Source organism: Bufo bufo, chromosome 3 (genome assembly GCF_905171765.1).
Source record: "Bufo bufo chromosome 3, aBufBuf1.1, whole genome shotgun sequence".
In the NCBI taxonomy this organism is placed as follows: Eukaryota; Metazoa; Chordata; class Amphibia; order Anura; family Bufonidae; genus Bufo; species Bufo bufo.
The window spans coordinates 30456098-30478103 of NC_053391.1; the positions used below are offsets into that span (position 1 = coordinate 30456098).

General features: G+C 44.7%; 1 protein-coding gene across 2 annotated transcripts; it reads right to left on the reverse strand.

Moving 5' to 3' along the window:
• Positions 1-125: 125 nt before the first annotated feature.
• BTLA (B and T lymphocyte associated) lies at positions 126-21750 on the reverse strand. 2 transcript variants are annotated; one of them, XM_040423007.1, is made up of 6 exons: positions 21478-21750; positions 13601-13927; positions 3210-3257; positions 2749-2868; positions 2223-2266; positions 126-2126 (listed from the first exon to the last, which is right to left on the reverse strand). In XM_040423007.1, the coding sequence occupies exons 1-6, from the start codon at positions 21599-21601 to the stop codon at positions 1839-1841; spliced, it is 951 nt and encodes a 316-aa protein (XP_040278941.1). In that variant the 5' UTR covers positions 21602-21750; the 3' UTR covers positions 126-1838. The 2 variants fall into 2 exon arrangements, with proteins under 2 accessions (XP_040278941.1, XP_040278942.1); XM_040423008.1 differs by lacking the exon at positions 21478-21750 and adding an exon at positions 20296-20420.
• Positions 21751-22006: the final 256 nt, after the last annotated feature.

Below are 22006 nucleotides of genomic sequence, written 5' to 3' on the forward strand. Positions count from 1 at the left end.
CAATATACACAGAGAGTGGCCCTTCAGAATAATTTCTTCTGGTGGGTCCAAGGGACTTCAGTGTGACAACTGATTTCATCCTTCTTTCCCACTTGGTCAGCATGGTAAACATTCCCAAAAAACGTGAATATCTTTTAATGATCTGGCATATACTTTACAATCATGTTCTTATTGTTCATTTTATATGATTACAATCATTTTGATCACTTAATTTGTACCAGGTAAAGGACTACTTATACATCTCTATATACACAGATATTACAGAAACATGTGTTGGATTTAATCTCAGGCAGTGTTTACATGTTGTCCATTATGTACTGGAGACACCATATGAGATGCTGAGCAGCATTTTACTTGGTCGTAAAACATTTTCACAAAAACACAAAATTTGTCGGGCAGTACAAGATCATGGCATCTTTATAAAATGGGTAAAAATCCCAGAGGTCTCCACTAACGCATCCATTCCACGTGCGATGAGACCCTGGAGCGGAGCTTGTTTTAAGAGAACCACCATGAGTCAAGTTTCTTGAAGGCACCACAGGATGTTAAAAAGGCTGTCTCCTTTTTACTATTGATGACCCATCCTCAGGAAAACTCATCAAAATCAGATTAGCGGGGGTTCGAATACCGGCTCCCCGCTGATCAGTTGTTTGAAGAGGAGGCAGTGCTCGTGGAAAGGGTCCATATATTTTGTTGCTCTGGAGCATTTAATGACTTTGATCTGGTCTTCTATGAGATATTACATCCTTGTCCATCATACAGTATCTCAAGTAGACATGGACCCCATGATTTTGGGTTGAGATAACTTATCCAGTTTTGATTAACCAATTTTACCAAGTTTGAAATCAGTAGGAAAGGATTGCTGATCCATTGCATGATAGCTAAGTTCAACAGTCATGTTGAGTGAAGAGCATCACACATTTTCCTGTTGTACGCAATTATATAATCAATTACCAGTATATATTGGCAGTGCTGTCCATAATATAAGACATTTACATTCACTGTATTTCGGTAAAAAAATTCCAAGAATTTAAAGACACATTTAGAAATGTCTAAACTTGGCACCTCATCCTAAGTAGAGTCTATAAGCTGGGATCCTATTCCAATACTAAAGGATTCATTCTCTGCACCTAACCCTCCCTCATCTATACTTTTTAGAGTCTTCTGGAGATTTTCTTCAGAAGAACCACTGATTCCAATGGCCTGCGCAAGAAAGAACCATCCTTCAAAATGTGCATAATTTAAGACATTCAAGGAGCCCCAAACAGCCCAAGAAAGGTTCATCGATTATTCAGAAAATTGATGAGGGCTACAACTTACAGCAAACCCAAGAAAACCTTGTTCAGCAGCAACTCTATTTCTTAGTAATGAACCTTTATCTTATATGACATTTCAAACTCAGAAACTCCAAGCCAAATCGAAACACGACATAAGAGACTTTGGCCATAATAGATACAACCCATGAGGCTTTCAGAAAGTTTGAGAAACAATGTACCCTCATTGGTGATGTACATTCATAGGAAAGCTCTTGTTGGAATAAAACAACTGTACATTGCATAACCATGTATAACCAGTACATTCCTGTAGAAGATCTAATGGTCCTACAGAAATGTAGGCCACTAGAAATTTTCATTTGCATGAAGAATTCATGTCTCAGAGTTAAAATCTAAAAATATTGTTCTCATTTCTATGGGTTCTGGTAGACCATAGCTATGAACATTGACGGTAAACACCAGTAGGCCAATGACAACCAAGCTAGAAAAATTACCACCGTCCATCTTCGAAGAACATGTCTGACCTCATTATTTAGATGTAAGGAAGTCTGATTGTCTCATTTCTTACAGATCATATTTTCGGTCCTTGTTCAGATGTACTACGGCATATTCAACTTCAACGTCGCCCTCAAACTGGAAACCTGTGTTTTTGGCATTGTGTTTTAGATCAGCATAGACAATGGAGTCTTCTTCATCTGGTCCTGGAACATTCTGTGTGGTGGACTTGTAACCCATATGGGCATTGTCATATGTAACCTCAGCGGTTACTGCAGCTGGGTCTGTGTCCTTAAGAGTTGGAGTCCCTCCATGTGGACAGTTCTTTGGACTTCCTGTCACGGCCACAAATTTTAGCTGGAAAAATAAGAACATTTACATATTTTTTGAATGTAACTTGATGAACGTGAAAACATGACCACATTTTTCAAAATGACCATCAACAATACTCACCTCTTCAGTAGGTGCAGGGTCTTGAAATGATGACCTGTGTTTTACTATTAAAAAAAATTAAGGGAAAAAAATTTAGAAACATTTTAATTTTCCATAATTTCTTTTTTCATAGACCAATGAGACACAAAAACACTGGGTAAAAGGACCATGGCAAATTGATATGTGGAAGCAACAGAACAAAAGCACCCTGCCACGTGGGATATACAACAATGACATATGGGGTACAAGACAAGAACACAGTAATAATTGGGGTACAGGACAGGACACACTACTGGTCCATATGAACTGAATCTAAGGTATCTCATACAGCCAGCCAGTACCCTGCTCTATACTGATGAGAGGCAAGAGCCCCAAAATACTGCTTTCTAAAGATAGGTCTTTTTGAGTTAGCTAACATTAATTTGAATATTTTTTTCCCATGGAGCATTGCTTGAAAAAAAAATGTCTCAATATACCACCAAGTCTCCTCAAGGAAAGCCAGTATTCCACCTAAACACTTGAAATCCAAACTACAAAAACGACTTACATTTAAAATGTTTTTGATAGTGAATCAGCAAGGAGACGACGATAACAAGAACACAGACACCTCCCATGGATGATACGATGTATAACAACAATGTAAAGTTCTGAAAATTAGTGATATTTTCTGAAAAAGAGAACAAGAGTATAAAAAGGTCACAAATTATTAATAAGAGCAATATTATAGGTTTCCACAATGAATTAGTACTTCAGGCTTCATTTGGAATGGGCTTTAGGACCCAGCAGCTCAGGCTGTCCACAAACCCCACCCATGCTTACTTTCTCTCTCTGACTGTCCAATCACAATTTATTATACGTCCAAAAAATGAATTACAGCTACATTTAGGTGAAAACTTCCTTTCATTTTAAAGTTAAAAAATTATATTCCCTTAAGGGAATTTCCAGAAAATGCACAAAAATCACCATCAATTTTTTTACAGATATTCCTCACAGAAAAAAGGGGTTTACCTGTCTCTGTGGTATTTATAGCTGTAATATTTTCAGCCACATGTTCACCTAAAAATGAAGCGAAACATAATCAATGTGTAACAGCACAGAGCAGACACGCTTCTCACATCCTCATTTACATGCTTTTTTTGCTTGTTTTGATTATATTTTAATGGGAAGTTAAAGAGGACCTTTCACTGATTATTACACTATGAACTAACTATACAGACATGTAGAGCGGCGCCCGGGGATCTCACTGCACTTACTATTATCCCCGGGCGCCGCTCCGTTCTCCTGCTATGCCCTCCGGTATCTCCGCTCACTAAGTTATAGTAGGCGGAGATTCCAGTCACTAAGTTATGGTAGGCGGAGTCTGCCCTTGTTCTGCTCTAGCGCTGGCCAATCTCAGCGCAGAGCTCACAGCCTGGGAGGTTATTTTCTCCCAGGCTGTGAGCTCTGCAATGCGATTGGCCAGCGCTACAGAAGAACAAGGGCAGACTCCGCCTACCATAACTTAGGGAACGGAGATACCGGAGGACATAGCGGGAGAACGGAGCGGCACCCGGGGGATAACAGTAAGTGCAGTGAGATCCCCGGGCGCCGCTCTACATGTCTGTATAGTTAGTTCATAGAGTAATAAAAAGGGTATAAAATAAAAATAAAAAACAATGTGGCTTTACCTCTAGAGACAATTCAATGGTAGAGTGTCTCATAAAAGTTAATACCATCTCATTAAAATACAAATATTTATTTTACAATTAACACAGATTTATTTATTTTTACTGTTTTTGGAACTCTACTGAAAGTCAAAAAAAAAATCTTATAATGTGGGTTATAGTGCACTGTATTTGTTTGGAAATATTTGTTTTATTTTGTGTCTGTATTAAAAAAAATTAATTTATTAATAAAATGTAAAATAGGTTTATTATTTAAAAATAATAATAACAATTCAAAAAATTACTAGCACTAGCTGGGGATTCATACATTTAAAGGGATTGTCTATCTGGGATTTTTTATATATTTTTTGCAACATATCCAGCAGCTCCTTTTCAGTGCTTCCCAGGTCCCCCACCAGTCTGTACTACTGGGATCCATGGAAATGTGACCACTCTGAGGGAGGTCCCCACTGCCACCATTGTTTGACTGAGCTGTAAAATGTCATGTGTCGAGTGGGTCCAGGAAGTAGAGAGCAGAGAACCCGGGTGGCACAGAAAAGAAGCAGTGAGGGATCAGTAAGGAAAATCCTATTGTTTTTTTTTTTTGTTTTTTTTTCATTCTTCCCCTGTTAAAAAACAAATTCCTGGTTGGACAACCCCTTTTTAAAGAAAAACCTTTTTAGGTTCATCCTGGACCACCATACTTCTGTAACTCAAGCCAGACTTTTCTGTTAGCTGGAATGCTGAAAAAATATAAAACATTTGGTAATGTTCAGATGCTTAATTCTATCAATTGAAGGGCAATTATTATAGTCACAAAAATTCTCCGGACCAAATATTTGCCTGCAAGCATCCGATTTACCCTTAGGCCAGTTTCAGATGAGAGCGTGCAACAAACGGAACTGTGAATTCCCCTAATCAACTCTGCTTCTCCGACCGGACTGCACAGCATTATAGTGATTTACAATGCTGTGTGTCTCTGCCCGACCTCAACTGTAATGATTTGTACTGAGGGCACTAGGTGAGTACAAATCATTACAGGTGAGGTCGGGCAGAGATACACAGCATTATAAATCATAATGCATGGCGGTCTGGTCAAAGGAGCAAAGTTTACTACAGGAATTCATTGTCCTGTTTGTCTGAAACTGGCCTAAAGGGCAAGGCCTCATGCACACGGCTGTTGTGCGTCCATTCCGTGCATTGGGGACCACAATTTTCGGGATGGGTCCGTGATCCATTGGCACTGCAAAAAAATAGAACATGTTTTTGCGCTGCGGAGGCACGGACAGAAATACCATGGAAGCACTCCCTTCCGCACCGCATCTCCGCGATAATGGACCCATTCAAGTGAATAAGTCCGCATCCGTGATTCGGGGTGCACACGGCCGGTGACCCGCGTATTGCAGACCCGCGGTATGTGGGCCGCAATATGACTACGGGGTGCACAACGGCCGTGTGCATGAGGCCTAAATTTAATGCTCACGGACACATTTTTGGTTTGAAATGTATTTAATTTTTATAATTGCCCTTCAATTGATGCAATTAAGCTTCTGAACATAGCCTAAAAAAATTTTTTTTTTCAGCTTTCCAGCCAGCAGGTCTCTCGGATGTGATCCATCAATCATAGAAGTACAAGAGAGAATGCTCCACTCTGATATCACGCAAGTGACATCACTGGTAGGGTTGATCCTGAAACGATGCACTGTAAGCTCATAATAATAATAATTATGAGTATGTGCAAGCAAGTAAAAAGACACATCTCTCCAAAAAAATCACAGAAAAATAAAAAATATGCATAAAACATTTAGTAGATGAAAATATTTCCAATATACAGTATGTTTGCCAGTAGGGGCGCAACTACCATAGCGGCAGACCATGCGACTGCTAGGGGGCCCAGGGCAAGAGGGGGCCCAGCATTAGTTGGGATTATCTCCTCTTCTACTGGGGATGAAAACTTGGTCTGGATTCTACCCTCTAAAGCAGGGGTGCACAACATTTTTTGGTCTTGGGGCCGTATTATCACATTGCTCTATTTTAAGGGGCTGCAAAAAACAAAACAAAAAAAAAGTTAATCAGCACTTGTTTGCATCAGCCTATTACACAGGCTGATGCTAAGTGACTGGGGAGGAATAATCGCTTACCACAGTCACTGCTCCCTCATTCAGTTCTGTTGATTATTGGCAGCACATTCCTGATTACACAGTGAGATGTGTTACTACACGCCCCAGATTTGTGTTACTACACGCCTCTACCCTGCTACTATCTTCTAAGAGCTTTATACTGTCATCAGATATAATTTCTGTTATGTCTTCCACAAATGTGCATATAAAACTATGTTAAACTTAATTGTTCATGTAATTTGCCTGGTTACCAGTAGGTGGCAACAACCCATTGGCAAGTACAGTTTAGTGAATCTAAGCTGGAATGGCTTATTCCAGCTTAGCTCCCCCTCTATGAGAGAAGTGGGCAGTTCCCACATCCTGCAGCATGGGTGGAGAAGGAAGTTAGAGTCAGTGTAGCCTCCCCCCTGCTAGGGGAAGGCTGGGTGATAGCGTTCAGGAAACCCCCTGTATAGGGAAGACAGCAAGGACCTAGTCTCGGCTGAGACTTGGCCACATACCCAGTCTGAGCACCTTCAGCTCTGCTGGATGAGGAAAGCAGAAACTACAAACAACCTCCAGAGGTCCAGGAAGAAAGCATCGCCTAAGAAACCATCCTTGAGATAAGTCCAGTACTTAGGAGAAGCCATATCCTCCTCAGCTAGTCTGCCCCCCACAGCAGAGGTCACATTCCTGACAATCATTGCCAAAACCTGCTGGGAACAAGAGATTAAAGCTGCATACTGCTTGGATGCAAGTTATTTCAAGTAAAGCAACATTTGAAATTCATCTAAAGGTCTGGACATCATTTCTTCTGCAAAATTCCTCTATTACTCCTACTATCACTACACTCAAATTTTTTGCAAGTGAGCCAGGAGTCCGGCCGTACCCAGGTAGGAGACACCGTGACACAATTATCACCACCCTATAGAGACATTATAGGCAATTACACCACTCTGGCATTCCTAATCTGGGACGTGCGTTATAACACCTTTGAAGAGCCCTGGGATAGTACCCTGCGCACGCTGCAATTGGCGCCACGTCAAGTACAGAATATTAATAACCCGTAACCTGGCCATTGCACTGACAATAATTGTACATCTTTCGTTCTGATAAAACATGCAAATCAGCCGACAAACGAGTCATCGCTTGTTTATCAGCTGATCGGCGGCACGATTATACCGGTCAGATATCAGGAATGAGCGCTCCTATGAAGACTTGTTCTCAGTAATAGTCCCGGTTATCGTGCAGTGTAATGATTTTTGACACAATCCTGCAGCATGGCCTTGAAACAGAAGATTCATACTCTCCTCCTCCCTGCCGCTGTCTCCATCTTCCAGTCCCCGTGCTGTTCACATCCAGCTGGCTATGGGTATAGTCACATGCTCCGCTCCAGCCAATGACTGGCTTCAGTGGTGATGTGGCCACAAGGTGTGTTTTACCACTGAAGTTAGTCTTTTGCTGGAGAGGTGCTCCGGGACCGGAAGATGGATACAGCGAGACAATAACCAGTAAGCCCTTCCCTTCACTGCAGAGGACGGCACTCACTGGTTATTACCGCCTCCTGCCCCCAGTTATAACGGTCCTACAATAACCAGTAAGCCCTTCCCTTCACTGCAGAGGACGGCACTCACTGGTTATTACCGCCTCCTGCCCCCAGTTATAGCGGTCCTACAATAACCAGTAAGCCCTTCCCTTCACTGCAGAGGACGGCACCAACAGGTTATTACCGCCTCCTGCCCCCAGTTATAGCGGTCTTACAATAACCAGTAAGCACTTTCCTTCACTGCAGAGGACGGCGCTCACTGGTTATTACCGCCTCCTGCCCCCAGTTATAGCAGTCCTACAATAACCAGTAAGCGCTTCCCTTCACTGCAGAGGACGGCACTCACTGGTTATTACCGCCTCCTGACCCCAGTTATAACGGTCCTACAATAACCAGTAAGCCCTTCCCTTCACTGCAGAGGACGGCACCAGCAGGTTATTACCGCCTCCTGACCCCAGTTATAGCGGTCCTGCAATAACCAGTAAGCACTTTCCTTCACTGCAGAGGACGGCGCTCACTGGTTATTACCGCCTCCTGCCCCCCGTTATAGCGGTCCTACAATAACCAGTAAGCACTTTCCTTCACTGCAGAGGACGGCGCTCACTGGTTATTACCGCCTCCTGCCCCCAGTTATATCGGTCCTACAATAACCAGTAAGCACTTTCCTTCACTGCAGAGGACGGCGCTCACTGGTTATTACCGCCTCCTGCCCCCAGTTATAGCGGTCCTACAATAACCAGTAAGCCCTTCGCTTCACTGCAGAGGACGGCGCTCACTGGTTATTACCGCCTCCTGCCCCCAGTTATAGCGTTCCTACAATAACCAGTAAGCACTTTCCTTCACTGCAGAGGACGGCGCTCACTGGTTATTACCGCCTCCTGCCCCCAGTTATAGTGGTCCTACAATAACCAGTAAGCCCTTCCCTTTACTGCAGAGGACAGCGCTCACTGGTTATTACCGCCTCCTGCCCCCAGTTATAGCGGTTCTACAATAACCAGTAAGCACTTTCCTTCACTGCAGAGGACAGCGCTCACTGGTTATTACCGCCTCCTGCCCCCAGTTATAGCGGTCCTACAATAACCAGTAAGCACTTTCCTTCACTGCAGAGGACGGCGCTCACTGGTTATTACCGCCTCCTGCCCCCAGTTATAGCGGTCCTACAATAACCAGTAAGCCCTTTCCTTCACTGCAGAGGACGGCGCTCACTGGTTATTACCGCCTCCTGCCCCCAGTTATAGTGGTCCTACAATAACCAGTAAGCACTTTCCTTCACTGCAGAGGACAGCGCTCACTGGTTATTACTGCCTCCTGACCCCAGTTATAGCGGTCCTACAATAACCAGTAAGCACTTTCCTTCACTGCAGAGGACGGCACCAACAGGTTATTACCGCCTCCTCACCCCAGTTATAGCGGTCCTACAATAACCAGTAAGCACTTTCCTTCATGCAGAGGACGGCGCTCACTGGTTATTACCGCCGCCTGCCCCCAGTTATAGGGGTCCTACAATAACCAGTAAGCCCTTCCCTTCACTGCAGAGGACAGCGCTCACTGGTTATTACCGCCTCCTGCCCCCAGTTATAGCGGTCCTACAATAACCATTAAGCCCTTCACTGCAGAGGACAGCGCTCACTGGTTATTACCGCCTCCTGACCCCAGTTATAGCGGTCCTGCAATAACCAGTAAGCACTTTCCTTCACTGCAGAGGACGGCGCTCACTGGTTATTACCGCCTCCTGCCCCCCGTTATAGCGGTCCTACAATAACCAGTAAGCACTTTCCTTCACTGCAGAGGACGGCGCTCACTGGTTATTACCGCCTCCTGCCCCCAGTTATATCGGTCCTACAATAACCAGTAAGCACTTTCCTTCACTGCAGAGGACGGCGCTCACTGGTTATTACCGCCTCCTGCCCCCAGTTATAGCGGTCCTACAATAACCAGTAAGCCCTTCGCTTCACTGCAGAGGACGGCGCTCACTGGTTATTACCGCCTCCTGCCCCCAGTTATAGCGTTCCTACAATAACCAGTAAGCACTTTCCTTCACTGCAGAGGACGGCGCTCACTGGTTATTACCGCCTCCTGCCCCCAGTTATAGTGGTCCTACAATAACCAGTAAGCCCTTCCCTTTACTGCAGAGGACAGCGCTCACTGGTTATTACCGCCTCCTGCCCCCAGTTATAGCGGTTCTACAATAACCAGTAAGCACTTTCCTTCACTGCAGAGGACAGCGCTCACTGGTTATTACCGCCTCCTGCCCCCAGTTATAGCGGTCCTACAATAACCAGTAAGCACTTTCCTTCACTGCAGAGGACGGCGCTCACTGGTTATTACCGCCTCCTGCCCCCAGTTATAGCGGTCCTACAATAACCAGTAAGCCCTTTCCTTCACTGCAGAGGACGGCGCTCACTGGTTATTACCGCCTCCTGCCCCCAGTTATAGTGGTCCTACAATAACCAGTAAGCACTTTCCTTCACTGCAGAGGACAGCGCTCACTGGTTATTACTGCCTCCTGACCCCAGTTATAGCGGTCCTACAATAACCAGTAAGCACTTTCCTTCACTGCAGAGGACGGCACCAACAGGTTATTACCGCCTCCTCACCCCAGTTATAGCGGTCCTACAATAACCAGTAAGCACTTTCCTTCATGCAGAGGACGGCGCTCACTGGTTATTACCGCCGCCTGCCCCCAGTTATAGGGGTCCTACAATAACCAGTAAGCCCTTCCCTTCACTGCAGAGGACAGCGCTCACTGGTTATTACCGCCTCCTGCCCCCAGTTATAGCGGTCCTACAATAACCATTAAGCCCTTCACTGCAGAGGACAGCGCTCACTGGTTATTACCGCCTCCTGCCCCCAGTTATATTGGTCCTACAATAACCAGTAAGCACTTTCCTTCACTGCAGAGGACGGCGCTCACTGGTTATTACCGCCTCCTGCCCCCAGTTATAGCTGTCCTACAATAACCAGTAAGCCCTTCGCTTCACTGCAGAGGACGGTGCTCACTGGTTATTACCGCCTCCTGCCCCCAGTTATAGCATTCCTACAATAACCAGCAAGCACTTTCCTTCACTGCAGAGGACGGCGCTCACTGGTTATTACCGCCTCCTGCCCCCAGTTATAGCGGTCCTACAATAACCAGTAAGCCCTTCGCTTCACTGCAGAGGACGGCGCTCACTGGTTATTACCGCCTCCTGCCCCCAGTTATAGCGTTCCTACAATAACCAGTAAGCACTTTCCTTCACTGCAGAGGACGGCGCTCACTGGTTATTACCGCCTCCTGCCCCCAGTTATAGTGGTCCTACAATAACCAGTAAGCCCTTCCCTTTACTGCAGAGGACAGCGCTCACTGGTTATTACCGCCTCCTTCCCCCAGTTATAGCGGTTCTACAATAACCAGTAAGCACTTTCCTTCACTGCAGAGGACGGCGCTCACTGGTTATTACCGCCTCCTGCCCCCAGTTATAGCGGTCCTACAATAACCAGTAAGCACTTTCCTTCACTGCAGAGGACGGCGCTCACTGGTTATTACCGCCTCCTGCCCCCAGTTATAGCGGTCCTACAATAACCAGTAAGCCCTTTCCTTCACTGCAGAGGACGGCGCTCACTGGTTATTACCGCCTCCTGCCCCCAGTTATAGTGGTCCTACAATAACCAGTAAGCACTTTCCTTCACTGCAGAGGACAGCGCTCACTGGTTATTACTGCCTCCTGACCCCAGTTATAGCGGTCCTACAATAACCAGTAAGCACTTTCCTTCACTGCAGAGGACGGCACCAACAGGTTATTACCGCCTCCTCACCCCAGTTATAGCGGTCCTACAATAACCAGTAAGCACTTTCCTTCATGCAGAGGACGGCGCTCACTGGTTATTACCGCCGCCTGCCCCCAGTTATAGGGGTCCTACAATAACCAGTAAGCCCTTCCCTTCACTGCAGAGGACAGCGCTCACTGGTTATTACCGCCTCCTGCCCCCAGTTATAGCGGTTCTACAATAACCAGTAAGCACTTTCCTTCATGCAGAGGACGGCGCTCACTGGTTATTACCGCCGCCTGCCCCCAGTTATAGGGGTCCTACAATAACCAGTAAGCCCTTCCCTTCACTGCAGAGGACGGCGCTCACTGGTTATTACTGCCGCCTGCCCCCAGTTATAGCGGTCCTACAATAACCAGTAAGCACTTTCCTTCACTGCAGAGGACGGCGCTCACTGGTTATTACCGCCGCCTGCCCCCAGTTATAGCGGTCCTACAATAACCAGTAAGCACTTTCCTTCACTGCAGAGGACGGCGCTCACTGGTTATTACTGCTTCCGGCACCCCTAAATATACTGTAGGTGCCCAACAATAACAAGTAAGCACTTTCCCTGAGGGCTCGTGCACACGAACGTTGTTTTGGTCCGCATCCGAGTCGCATTTTTTGCGGCTCGGGTGCGGACCCATTCACTTCAATGGAGCCGCAAAAGATGCAGACAGCACTCCGTGTGCATAACACACAAGGCTAGTATCCGTGTTTTGCGGACCACAAAACACGGTATGGTCATGTGCATGAGGCCTTACTAGTGGGGAAAGCACTTATTGGTTAACCCTTTAACGACCAGTCACTTTGTGGTTTAGCGTACAGGGTTCAAACACTTATAACTTTTTTAGTTGTTGGACTACCAAAATAACTTGCAGCTTTTTATTATATGACACAGGGCTTTTCAATATATTTTTTAGTTTTATATTAGTTTATTTTATATTTTTTGTACAGGAAACTGTACAAATTTGTTTTTTAAAGTCATTTTTATTCAAACTATAGCTCATTTTTTAAATATGCTAATTATTATAATTAGTTCTCTATTTTGTTTTGGATTGTTTTTTTATATAATATGTATAGTTTCATGTGAATGGGGTGATAATAGTGATGGCTTTGGTTGATGTGGCCTTTTTTTTTTATTTATGTATTTTATTATTTTTTCTTTTTTTTTTTACTTATTTTTAAATAGATTTCTGCTACAAAAAGACCTTTGGGGGACACTGACTTTTTTTAGTTTTTAGTTTCCGTTTTTTGTCCTTTTATTTGTATTTTATTTTTTTATCTAATTACTTTATTACTTATTTTTAAAATATATTTTTTACCACATATATCCCCGTCGGGGGACAGTGAATAATGCACTTTTTCCTTTTTATTGTATTTTATTTTTTTACATTATTTGTTCAAATTATTTTTTTTTAAATATATATATATATATTTTTGTAACACTGTATGTATGTTCAACAGACCTCTGGGGGACGACACAGACTTTTTTTTTTTTACACTTTCCCTTTGTTTCCTTTTATTGTGTTTTCATTTTTATTTATTTTTTTAACTTAAAAAAATAATAATAATAAAAGAAAATATATATATATATATTTATATATTTGCCACATAATTTGTCCCCAAAAGGTCCATGGGTCCATGAAAGACTTTGGGGGACATAGACTTTTTTTTACTATTTTCACTGTAACTGGAGCATCCAAAGAAGCCCCAGTTACAGGGGAAATCTGCCTGCTGGGTGGGGAAGGTGGGCCTTGTACAGGGCAGAATCTATCAGGGTCTACTGACCCTGCTGCTTTGCGCTCCTCGGCCCCCAAGACACCCGGCGATCACGTGATCGCTGGGTTTAAACTGCCGAGCGCTCCTTGAGGAGAAGGCAGAAACGCTGATAAACTGCGCCTGCCTTCTGCTTGGCTCCCCCACTGTCACCAATGGCCAGGGACCCATCTTGCTCCAGACTCCTGCTTCAGTGCATTGGCAGGAGCTGTCATCCTTCTCTGTGCGGCGCTCCAGGAAGAAACACAGCTGATCGCAAGACGGGGGCCGCAAACCTTGGCTCTGGGGGCCGCATGTGGCCTATGGGCTGCAGGTTGTGCACCCCTGCTCTAAGGGAAAAACTTTTAGCAAATGAGGCAGTGGAAAAATGGCCCAAAGGTCATTGAAAAAGGGTTTAGGTGGAAACCCTTCTGTCCTATGTGGGGGGGCTGGTCTGATCCTTGCTATGGGACCCTTACTTCTCTAACCTCTTGTTGGTATAGGTTTGAACATTTTTGGCCTAGAGGACAAAAAAATTTACCTGAGGATCCTCATTATAACACTTACCAGATACAAGAACTTCTATTGTTTTGCCCACTATCTGCTGCGTCTGAAATTGGGCACTACATCTATAATATCCAGTGTCGTTCATCTGTACGGAGTCAAACCTCAGAACATAGACAGCGCTGTCTTCTTTCTTCTCCTCCATACTAGAGCAAATCCCGGTTCTCACGAGATCACATTGTTCTTTGATTAATTTACAGCAAGAAACATTGGGTAATCCCTCGTTACAGAGCCGCAACGAATACTGTATGCTCAGAGACTGCCCTGGTGATTTGGCAAACTTTAGGTGTCCTTCCATGTTTATTGTAAGTGTACACGATGGACTGTTTCCTAGGAGAAAGACCAAAAAACAACATTTGTAGCAATGCGCCCCATAATGCTCGCAATGTTCATAATAATGTTTCAGTGTTGGGCTCCTCGATACTCCTGATACTTAGCACCTCCTCCTCATGCAAGATTAAAGCCTGAAACCCAGCAACACTGGCAGGGCAAAGTCATGTACAGTGGCCCATTAGCCCTTAAAACCAAGAGGTCATGAATTGCATGTACTGTATGCTAAAAATCAGTGAGTGTACTGCAAAGACGGTAACAATAAATAAATTTAAAGGGGAACATACACAATATGACCTCATTTTTACCAAAAAAACTCTTGTGCAATAGGTCCTGGGTGATGTAATTATTATGGCAGCAGTCGGTGCCCACCACAGCTCTTCCTCTGCTGGTAGACACAGCCGTCGTCTTGCTCACCTGTTCAGCCCCTAAAGTGAAGGAGAGAGCACCACGCAAGCACGGCCACCCTCCATTCACCGCTATGGGAGTTCCGAAAGTAGCCAAGTTTAGCAGTCCCTTAGCAGTGAATAGAAAGGTGGTTCTGCATGTGTGGAGTTGCGCCCTCCATTTACCGCTATGGGAATTCCGAATAAAGCCAAGCGCTATATAGCACTCCCATAGCAGTGAATGGGGAGTATACTGCACTAGCCTTCAATTTGGGGGCCCCATTCTGGAGACAGGAACAAGTCCCAGAGTTAGGATCCACACCTATCTGACATTGATGACATATCCTAGCCACATGCCATACTCTTTAACTCACCCACCCTCTAATGATAATGAGATGACTCAGCTTATCAAGTTCCAGTCTACATAGTAAAGTTGGCATGTGAGATGTGTAACTCATGGTCATAATCCGTAGTTTTACAAAAGACTACAGATATACTTAGTGATCACAAAATGGCTCAATCCCTTTTGACTTTTTTGTACCCTCTTCTCCCACTCTTCACACACGGATAGCAACACCGCAGGAGAAATGCTAGCACAGGCTTCCAGTATCCGTAGTTTCAGGTGCTGCACATCTCGTATCATCTGAAGGCAATCGTCTATGCTGTGAAGATACGAGATGTGCAGCACCTGAAACTACGGATTCTGGAAGCCTGTGCTAGCATTTCTCCTGCGGTGTTGCTATCAGTGTGTGAAGAGTGGGAGAAGAGGGTTGCATTGACAATCCAACACAATGGGCAGCACATTGAACACATTTTATAAGTGGTCAGAAACTTGTAAATAACTCATGAAAGAATAAAGTTACGTTAAAACCAAGCACACCATTGTTTTTCTTGTGAATTTCCCAATAAGTTTGATGTGTCACATGACCCTCTTCCTATTGAAAAAACAAAAGTTGGATTCAAAATGGCCGACTTCAAAATGGCCTCCATGGTCACCACCCATCTTGAAAAGTTTCCCCCCTCAAATATACTAATGTGCCACAAACAGGAAGGTAATATCACCAACCATTCCCATTTTATTAAGGTGTATCCATATAAATGGCCCACCCTGTATATTATGCACAGAGTCTTGGTAGCTTTGCCCATCTTTGCTTCCTTTGCAGAGTTTTTGACCCACATTTGTTACTTGCTTTTGTTCAAGGTGGGAAATTTTCCAACCGCAGCATCCTCCTGCTGTTCTCAATACGGTCAGGGCTGCATGTAGCCCTCCTATGTATTACCGTTATAGCTCAGTGTCAGCACAAGAGGCATTCAGTAAATCCTCCTTATTATGGTCCTTTAGACTAGTATTATCTATAAAATTGTCCGTTTTATTGGAATGGATATACGGTACATGAACTACCCCTCCACATGTCGCTGCCTGCAAGTGGCCGTGCTTGGTATTGCAGCTCGGCCCCATTCACTTCTATGGGACTGAGCTGCTCCTAGGCCATGGGATCGATGAACTGGCCTACTGAAAGCTGAGAGAAGGCCGCGGCACTAGACAGAGCGCTGCTCCCTTTTCAACCAGCTGATCGGCGGGGGTCCCGGGTGAGGGACACCCACGGATCAGATACTGATGACCTATCCTGAGGATAGGTCATCAGTATTAAAATGTTGGCGAAACCCCTTTAAAGAGGTTGTCTGAGTATTTAAAAGGGTTGTCCACTTTCAAGAGGAAAATGGACAACTTAGGATTCAGCTGTAATAAAAAAATAGATTATTACCTACCTGACTCTGCACTGCTGCTCCCATGGGATTCCAACTTTGACGTGAAGTCATGTCGACAACACATGACCTCTGCAGCCAATCAGTGCACTGAAGGGGCCAGTGATTGGCTGCTGCAGTCCCGTGTTCTTGAAGTGATGTCACCCCTTTAATATAGATGACCTATCTTCAGGACAGGTCATCAATGTTAGATCGGCAGGGATCCAACTCCCGATCAGCTGTTTGAGAAGACTGGTGAGCGCCGTAGCCTCCTCGCAGCTTATCAAGAACAGCGCCATTCATTGTATTGTGGCTGTGCTTGGTATTGCAGCTTAGGCCTATTCACTTGCATGGGGCTAAGCTGTGCCCAGGTCATGTGATGGAGGACCGCGACGTCACTTGGGCAGCAGCTCTCACCAGAGCACAGTGGTCTCTTCAAACAGCTGATTCCGGGAGTCAGACAACCACCAATGAAATATTGATGACCTATCCTGAGGATAAGTCAGCAATATAAAACACCTGGACAACCCCTTTAATCACAAGCCACCTCCAACCGGATCTGTCGCATGCGAAGTGAGTATTGGCCTGAGCTTTACCTACTTGGTTTGTGATGACTTCATGAATTCATTGTGGGGTTTAAATTTATTAAAGGGTCTTGCCTGGGGGGGGGGGGGGTATGAATTAATTTGGGGGTTTGAATTAATTTATGGTTCTGGTCTAGGGGTTTCAAATAATTTTGGGGTCTTTTCTTTTTGTCTAGTCCAAATGAATTAAGGCTTCTAGTCTGGAGTTCTGAATTCATTTATGGGTCTGGTCTAGGGGTTTGAATTCCTGTACGGGTCTGATAGGGTACTACATTTTTTTATTAGTCTGGGCTGAGATCTGAATTTATTAAGGATTCTGATCTGGGGTCTGAATTCATTTTGGGGTCTGGTCTGGGGTTTTATGCTACCCTTCTTCCCATCTTGCATTTTCTACTTATGGGTGGCTTGTGTGGTACTGTTGTCCAGTATCCTCTGTTCATTTTCAGGTTCTACTGGCAGTTGTAGTTGTTCTGTGGAACTACAACTCCCATGGTGGCCTGAAGATAACTGTCAGGCCATGCTGTGTGCTGTACTTTCACAGAAGATATGTTTTTCATAGAGTGACTTAATGTGTAAATGTGTCTTCACTCTAATTTTCATTTGGTCGAGGTGCATTCAAAACATTGCTACACGGCCCGGTACTTTCCAGTTAAACTTTTTCTGGAGAATTTCTTTAAGATCTGCCATAGTTTTTTGATCAGTATCACTTCCATGCTGATGACATGCAAATGTATCCACAATCCCACAATGTCTATCTGCTATATCCTCTTTCATCACCTCTAACTTTCTAAAACACGGAGAAAACAAATGTTATCATCTTTCCCCCATCTCACTTAGCCCTCCCAGACCTATCTATCACGGTCAATGGCTGCCCACTCTTGCCGGTCAACCAAGTCCATTGCTTTGGTGTAACCTTGGATTCTGCCCTGTCCTTTAAACCACACATCCAAGCCAGGGGCGTAGCTAAAGGCTCATGGGCCCTGGTGCAAGAGTCCATCTTGGACCCCCTACCCTCAATACCCCTTCCTAACACCACCAGATCCCTGTGCTCCCATGCCCGCGCACCCAACGGCCGAGCTAAAATCTCACCAATACATTTTATATTCTGACCCCCATAACTTTTTATTTTTAAGTGTATGGAGCTGTGTGAGGGCTCACTTTTTGCGGGCGACCTGTACTTTTCATTGATACCATTTCGGGGTGTGTATGACTTTTTGGTCACTTTTTGTTAAATTTTTTGGTGGGAAGTGAAGAGACCAAAAATCGTAGAATCAGCCATTTTAACAGTTTTCTTCCATCTTGCCGTTTATATGGGATAAATATTTTTATATTTTAACAGTACAGGTGTTTTCGCATGTGGCTAAACCCTTAGGCCCCTTTCACACGAGCGAGTTTTCCCGCGCGGGTGCAATGCGTGACGTGAACGCATTGCCCCCGCACTGAATCCGGACCCATTCATTTCTATAGGGCTGTGCACACGAGCAGTGATTTTCACGCATCACTTATGCGTTGCGTGAAAATCGCAGCATGCTCTATATTCTGCATTTTTCACGCAACGCAGGCCCCATAGAAGTGAATGGGGCTGCGTGAAGATCGCAAGCATCCGCAAGCAAGTGCGGATGTGGTGCGATTTTCACGCACGGTTGCTAGGAGACGATCGGGATGGGGACCCGATCATTATTATTTTCCCTTATAACATTGTTATAAGGGAAAATAATAGCATTCTTAATACAAGGGTGAATTGCATTTTTATATATTTTTTAAAATATATTTTTAAGAGTAAATATAATACAGTATAGTTCTGCTGCACGCCTATTGACACACAGCTCTGCTCTACACATTACACATATAGCTCTGCTGCACGCCTATTGACACACAGCTCTGCTCTACACATTACACATCTAGCTCTGCTGCACGCACATTGACACACAGCTTCACCATACACATTCCACATATAGCTCTGCTGCACGCAGATTGATACACAGCTCTGCTCTACACATTACACATCTAGCTCTGCTGCATGCACATTCACACACAGCCGTGCTGTAACATTACATATACAGCCCTGTTGTACACGTTACATATACAGCACTGCTAGATGCACATTTCCCACACTCTGTTGCACACATTACACATATAGCCCTGCTGCACGAACATTCACACACAGCTCCACTGTACACATTACACATACAGCTCTGCTGCACACACATTCACACACAGCTCCACTGTACACATTACACATACAGCTCTGCTGCACACACATTCACACACAGCTCTGCTGTACACATTACACATACAGCTCTGCTGCACACACATTCACACACAGCTCCACCGTACACATTACACATACAGCTCTGCTGCACACACATTCACACACAGCTCCACTGTAAACATTACACATACAGCTCTGCTGCACACACATTCACACACAGCTCTGCTGTACACATTACACATACAGCTCTGCTGCACACACATTCACACACAGCTCTGCTGTACACATTACACATACAGCTCTGCTGCACACACATTCACACACAGCTCTGCTGTACACATTACACATACAGCTCTGCTGCACACACATTCACACACAGCTCTGCTGTACACATTACATACACTGCTCTGCTGCACACACATTCACACACAGCTCCACCGTACACATTACATACACTGCTCTGCAGCAGTTTATACAGACAGTTCTTCTGACCAAGTGCAGTGCTGACTCCTTCTACACCCGTGATCATGACATCATCAAAGGTCCAAACGGTCAGGTCCTGTAGCTCTGTAGGGTCTACCATAACATCTGCCTTTCAGGGGTGTGAGGAGGTGAGTGATTACCGACATTCCTCACCGAGTCCCACTGCCTGCACCATCCACCGCCACAACACAGCACCCCTGGCACTCGCTGTCCGGCCGCGCACACACACACGCGCTCTGCCTCCACCTCTGTAAGTGACTCACTGTGTACAGCGCTGAAGCACTCCTTTTCTTCTGGGGGGCCCTACAGACCCCCTGACTTACGGGCCCGGTCGCAATTGCGACCACTGCGGCGACCCCTATAGCTACGCTAGTGATCCAAGCCCTTTCCACCACCTGCCGCCTCCAACTCAAAAATATCTCTTGGATCCTCACATTCCTCGACCAGGAGTCTAAAAAATGCTTGTACGTGCCCTCATCATTTCCCACCTAGACTATTGCAATCCTCCTATGTGGCCTCCCATCTCTTGAGCGCCTCCAATCTTTTCTCAACTCTGCTGCCTAATTAACCCTCCTCTCCCTCCATTACTTCTCTGTCTCTTCTCTCTGCCAACATATTAGACAATCACTTACGTGGAAAACTTCAAAAGAAACCTGAAAACCCTCCTCCTCCGACAAGTTCACAACCTACAGTGACCCTGCAGCCGCTATACCACCATATGAGCAGCTTCAATCCTCACCTACTGTATTCTTCCCACCATCCTCCATATGCAGGGTCTGACTGCTTGGACCCCCACCAGTCATGAGATTAGGTGGCCTGTACCCCCAAAATGAATTAATCAGATTGTCAAGCATGCAGCATAATGCTCCAATCATCCCTATGGGACCTCCCGGGAATAGCTGAGCGCTGTACTCGGCTGTCTCCATCTGACCCATAGAGAATGAAGGGAGGATTAAAGCTCACCAGGTGCTCCATTCATTTCGGATGGCTCCCCATATGATCCCAGTTACCCACCAAGTAATGAGAGAAGAACGAAAAATGGAGTAGCAGGGATCTAAATCCTATGCAGATGCAGTAGGGCATGTGAAACGTGTCAGTGCGTACAGGACATCTTATCTTAAATTCTTAAATTCTCAACCATAAAAATATAATGAGCCTCCACTTCAAAGCTTGTTGTCATAAAGGTAATTCACACTTCCTGCAGCTTCCTTTTCATACAAAGCCAGAAACGAGTGATACCGTCCATCGTACTCTGCCCAGTGACCACATTGCTGACTCTGACCGTGCTGACCTTGACCAGATGTGGCTAGCCCCTATCTGTGGCTGGATTCAAATAAAAATGATATGGTTTGATTCCGTCAGACATAAACGCGTCTTGGTTATTGGCGTCCAACCAATGCATAAAAAAACGCGCAGTGTAGAGATGGTGAAGCATGTTAATGGCTTCACCAGGAGGAATGGTGAAGGGGTCAACCTGAGACAGGGGTCACTTCTCTATATTGCCCATTGCAAGCGTATGGGTTACATCTATGCCCACTCATGATGCCCGCTTCTGGTTGGCGTTGACTACACTATTGATACTCATCGTAACTTATCAGAGTTGATCATAACAAATAGCAGAAGAATCATTTTACTGTCCAGTTTCTTCTTCCAAAATTTTTTTAAGAGAACATTTCAACCATGTTCATAGGAGAGGTAGAAGGTGGCAATTAGTAGAGAGCTGTCTCCTCCGATTTATCCTTGGCTTGGCTGATCATGCATGTATTGTGAATGGGAGATGGGAGAAAGCTGCTGCCAAACACCTATGTTGGGCGACTTATCTCCCGGACAAATCCAACATATCTAACCCTTCTCACTTCCATCATCTGCCACCAGGGGAGAATTGGGAGAACCCCATACATATTAGATGGTTGGCCAATCCCTGTGAAGTCTGCGAGCCAGTATGACCCACTTTACTTATCCCATGGAAAACTATTGATAACTTATTGATACTCCAGCAGATCAGGTTAAATAACGTATTCAACCCTACCGTATCTACAAGTTGTGCCAAGTGCCACATTGGGCACACTCAGTTCTGAAACATCTGTACAACCGTCATAACAATGTCCCGATGGGTTGATAGAATCTACAGGTACTCACCATCCACCAAACTCATCGCAAGAGAAAAAATGGCCGCCATGTACAACAGGCCGCTTCGAGAAGCCAATGTCTCCATGGTCAATGGGTTCCTATATACAGCAGCAGACCTGTGATAGTTCATCATTTCTCCAAATGTACAGTAAGGGTGGGGATTGGAGCTGGGAGCAAGAGAGCCATCTTCTCAGTGTGGTCTGCAGAGTCTGAACTTCTCACTTTCAGAAGAGCTAGTATAGAGGATGAGAGCGTTCACCCTCGCATGTCACCCGCAGCTCATGTTCTGAGGAGCACACAGACTTATCGTGCTCCTCATCTCAGATTCAGCTTCCTGTTCATGTTTCGATTGCCTCATTAACCACCTATTGTTCATATTGTTGAAATGTTTTCTTAAGAATTTATCTGTTAACTTTTACTTTATATATTTTTATTTGTTATATATTTCTTATATTATAGAGTCATATATATTTTTATTCTATTATAATTTAATATATGGTATGTGTATAATTTTCCATTTTTATTTTATATATGTGTA

What these genes read in the sequence shown, in the direction of transcription:
- BTLA (XM_040423007.1), bottom strand. Translation starts at nt 21,601, where the DNA reads ATGATGAACTATCACAGGTCTGCTGCTGTATATAGGAACCCATTGACC. An exon ending in AATAGAAGTTCTTGTATCTG is followed by an intron (nt 3,258 to 13,600) that starts GTAAGTGTTATA and finishes CTTCATTTTTAG; the next exon opens with GTGAACATGTGGCTGAAAAT. An exon ending in TATAAATACCACAGAGACAG is followed by an intron (nt 2,869 to 3,209) that starts GTAAACCCCTTT and finishes TCTCTTTTTCAG; the next exon opens with AAAATATCACTAATTTTCAG.